General features: G+C 36.7%; 1 protein-coding gene across 1 annotated transcript; it reads left to right on the top strand.

Annotated features, from left to right (window-relative positions):
* Positions 1–928: 928 nt before the first annotated feature.
* LOC142522862 (homeobox-leucine zipper protein HOX13-like) lies at positions 929–3,042 on the top strand. The gene is made up of 3 exons (XM_075626437.1): positions 929–1,307; positions 1,886–2,247; positions 2,444–3,042. Exons 1-3 carry the CDS (start codon positions 1,181–1,183, stop codon positions 2,849–2,851), a joined length of 897 nt encoding a protein of 298 aa, XP_075482552.1. The 5' UTR covers positions 929–1,180; the 3' UTR covers positions 2,852–3,042.
* The last annotated feature ends 593 nt before the right edge of the window (positions 3,043–3,635 follow it).

Genomic DNA, 3,635 nt, shown 5'->3' with positions numbered 1-3,635 from the left:
GTAGGGTTAATCTGTCTCAAAGATAAAGATTCGTGAAACCGTCTCATAAAGGACTTACTCAGCTATAAATCGACAAAGTCTCTGTTATTTCCAACTCTAGGAAGGAATATAAGTGGAATTTCCAAACTAAAATTTGTTATGTATTCCATTTATCATCGATGCATAAAGTTGATATGATGTAATAATCCAAGGCCTGAAAACACGTGTTTTAATTTATGTAAGAGTAAATATCTTGTGAGACAGTCTAGCATATCTATATTCATGATACCGGTCGACCCAGTCCATATTTGCAGTTAAAAAAAATAATTTTGATATAAAAAATGATACATTTTTATAAGTTGAATTTGGTAGAAGATCTATATCACAAAATTGATATATAAAATGCTCTCGTGAATATTTTGTGTTAATGTAAATATTGGGAGATAATTAAAATCCAATGCCAAGTCAACTTCTTGATATATTTTTTTCTTTTGCTTAAAAATTCAATGTTTGGGGGTAAGTATAGAAAAATATGTGCTCCCATTGAAATTGTTGATTATATACTATTGATTTAGCTATCTCGTCCAAACTATTTTTCGATGGTATTGTTAAAAATATTCGATTTCAGATCACGTCAACAATTTTCTGCATCATCTCAGTAATATCTATCATCATATCAGTTATCCAATGAAGCGATGACCAAACTTATAAAATAAACACTATTAAAACTAAGAACAAAAATGGACTAAATAAAAACTCTAGACCAACTGCAGAATCAATTTTGTAATTTTCGTTTTAGTTTCAAGGTTAAAAAGGGATGGATCCTATGGCAATAGTAAACGAAAATCTCCCATAAGCATTTTCAAAAGAAAGGGTAAATGAGTAACTTCACCTGCATGATTGGAGAGAATCGACTTGTTATATTCTCCCTTGAAGCTCGTTCTTCTTCCCATACACCTCTCTCTCTCTCTCTCTCTCTGTGCATAGTTTTCTGTAAAATCAGCTCTGATTCTGGACGGTAATGGGTTCGAGCCCTCGTTACTCTTACTCTTCCTCTTCCCACGTCACCATTATCCTCAACAGCACTTTCTTTCGTCACGAGTCTTAAAAAAAAATTCGGAATTGGTACCTCCTTCTCCGAGCAAGAAATTCAGTGCTTGAAATTTTTTACAGCTGAAAAATTCCGTATTTTAAGAAAGATATGGAGAGTGGCAGGGTTTATGATGATTCCCGCGTGGCTAGTGTTTTGCTAAGGAATGAAATGATCCCTTGCACTTCTGATGTTCTTGATTCTCTCTGGGTTCAAAATTCTTCCCACCCTTTTCATGGTAATTTCATTTTTAGAAAAAAAAACTTGGATTTTTTTGTTCGTTTTTTAGTTGTTTTTCTGGGTTTCTCGCTTTGATTTTTTTTATGTCGTACAGATTTTTATTTTATTTTTTTGTTTCTGATGTTATGCTATGTGGTTTGCTCGCGTTTGCCACTATCAGCTAGTTGAATTACCTGGATCCAATGCTCGTCTAAAATGGAGTGAAAATGTTTGTTATTTGTGATATAAATTCAATTATTTAGACCTGATTTTCTTTGTGTATGAAGCTAATGTTTGATTTTCTTTTTTAACTCCATTTTTTAATCTTGTTTTTCTTGATGTTGAGTGCCACAAATATCAAATATCTTGGATGCTTTTGTGGTTTTCACTGCAGAAGAAAAAGGGGACCTTTTGAAAACCAGTCAGTCTCTTGCTTTATTTGATGCCTTTAATCCTTTGATTTTCTTGCGTTCGTGTTGTGGTAAAGTAGCTTTTGATTTGAAAATTTCCCCACAACGCTGCCTACTTAGAATCCAATGAAAAAATGTGTATTCTAAGAAAAATTATTGCAACAAGATTTTGGTTTGCCTGTTTTAGGATCTACAATGATGAACTTCGAAGAAATGAGAGCAGAAAACAGTATTGTCGATGATGGGAATCAAGATTTCGACGAATGCTTCCGCCAACCAGAGAAAAAGAGGCGGCTTTCGCCGGAACAAGTCCGGCTTCTCGAGCAAAGTTTCGAGGTTGAAAACAAGCTTGAGCCAGAGAGGAAGGTTCAGCTGGCTAAAGATCTTGGTCTGCAGCCAAGACAGGTCGCTATATGGTTCCAAAATCGACGAGCCCGGTGCAAAACTAAGCATCTCGAGAAGGAATACGACGTTTTGAAAGCAAGCTACGACAGATTGAAGGCAGACTGTGACACCCTTTACCAAGAAAACGAGAAATTAAGAAATGAGGTACTGGTACAACATTTAGGCACCATTTGGTACGAACGTCTTTTGATTATTTTATCGTCATATCATAGACTCTGTGTCATTACATCTAACGAACAAAGAGGTGCTTAATTGTAGTGACTAGGGGAATTTTATTTCGATCAGCCTAATGACAAGTTTTGCATCAATGGTTTCTCACAAGTATACCTTTTGACCACAGGTTCGTTTGCTAAGTGAGAAGCCTCGGAAGAAGCCCAAGAAAGAACCATATGATCCCATTGTTCCATCGGATGTCGAACCAGAGAAGCCAACTCTCACTCCAAATGCTGCTGCATTAAACGTAACCCCACCAGATGCCGCGAGCTCGGCGAAAAGCGACGTTTTCGATTCGGACAGCTCGGATGGAAACCATTCGGCAATGTTGGAGCCAGCTGATTCTTTGCCCGTCTTCTTCGAGTCAGAGCATTCTGATTTTTCTCAAGATGAAGATGACAGCCTAGGCAGAGGAATCCTGTCTTCTTCATGCTTCCCAAAACTTGAAACTGAATGGTGTGATGATTTGCAGCCAAATTCTTGCAATTTGGGGTTCCCTATTCAAGATCAAGGGACTTGGTTCTGGTCTTATTGAGCTCAAATTTGGTGCAATTTGAATGGAATTTAGGCAAAATGTGTTTAAGTTTGTGCTATGGAAGTTTTTGTAAAATATGTTAGAATCAATAATAAATATTTTAGGAACTCTCCAACACCATATGAATGGGTATTTGGAGCCTATAGAGCTTATGTTTTTTGCCCACTTTAATGGTTGAAATCATTGCCTTATTTAGTAGTGTTGGTAAAGATTTCTTCGGAACACCTTGTGCAACTTAAGGGTGACAACTTGAAGATAACAAGACTCTTAAAATTATGATGATAAATTTGAAGTCGAGTCAACATAGACTTATTTTTTAAAGACCGAAGTCGAGTCAACATAGACTTATTTTTTAAAGACCAATTTGTTTCTCACATGATGTTCACGTGATATGACAATCGTCTTTCAATATGTAACGATTTTCAACTTTTGATAACAGCATTATAAATCACAGTTTTCATAATAAAAAAAGGTATAAACTCCAGGCATCGTATTGGCGCTGGGCGGCCGGACCATCATGGCGGTGACCATTCCTTCACTGTCTGGAAAAACTCCAAGTAGTGTTCTGGCGCTGGGCGGCTGGACCGTCATGGCAGGACCCCCACGCACCGAGGGTTCGGGTTTGTCCCTCGGTGCTATTGTTTTTTCTAATTTTCCTTTCAATTCGTCGCTTAATAATTTAAGTTCATTAAGCATATAAATTTCAACAAATAGAACATGATGCATCGCAAATATCTTTTTTCCATTCAATTCGCATTTTTATATCGATGGATACGATTTTTGT

Source organism: Primulina tabacum, chromosome 13, assembly GCF_025594145.1.
Source record: "Primulina tabacum isolate GXHZ01 chromosome 13, ASM2559414v2, whole genome shotgun sequence".
Lineage (NCBI taxonomy): Eukaryota > Viridiplantae > Streptophyta > Magnoliopsida > Lamiales > Gesneriaceae > Primulina > Primulina tabacum.
The sequence above is the reverse complement of the archived record's forward strand: the minus strand, read 5'-3'. Positions and strand labels throughout refer to the sequence as shown.

Bases quoted from the DNA above. Each gene is read 5' to 3' on its own strand.
- LOC142522862 (XM_075626437.1), top strand. From the start codon at position 1,181: ATGGAGAGTGGCAGGGTTTATGATGATTCCCGCGTGGCTAGTGTTTTG. The intron at 1,308-1,885 runs GTAATTTCATTT...TGCCTGTTTTAG, and splicing joins TTCTTCCCACCCTTTTCATG to GATCTACAATGATGAACTTC. The intron at 2,248-2,443 runs GTACTGGTACAA...TTTTGACCACAG, and splicing joins ACGAGAAATTAAGAAATGAG to GTTCGTTTGCTAAGTGAGAA.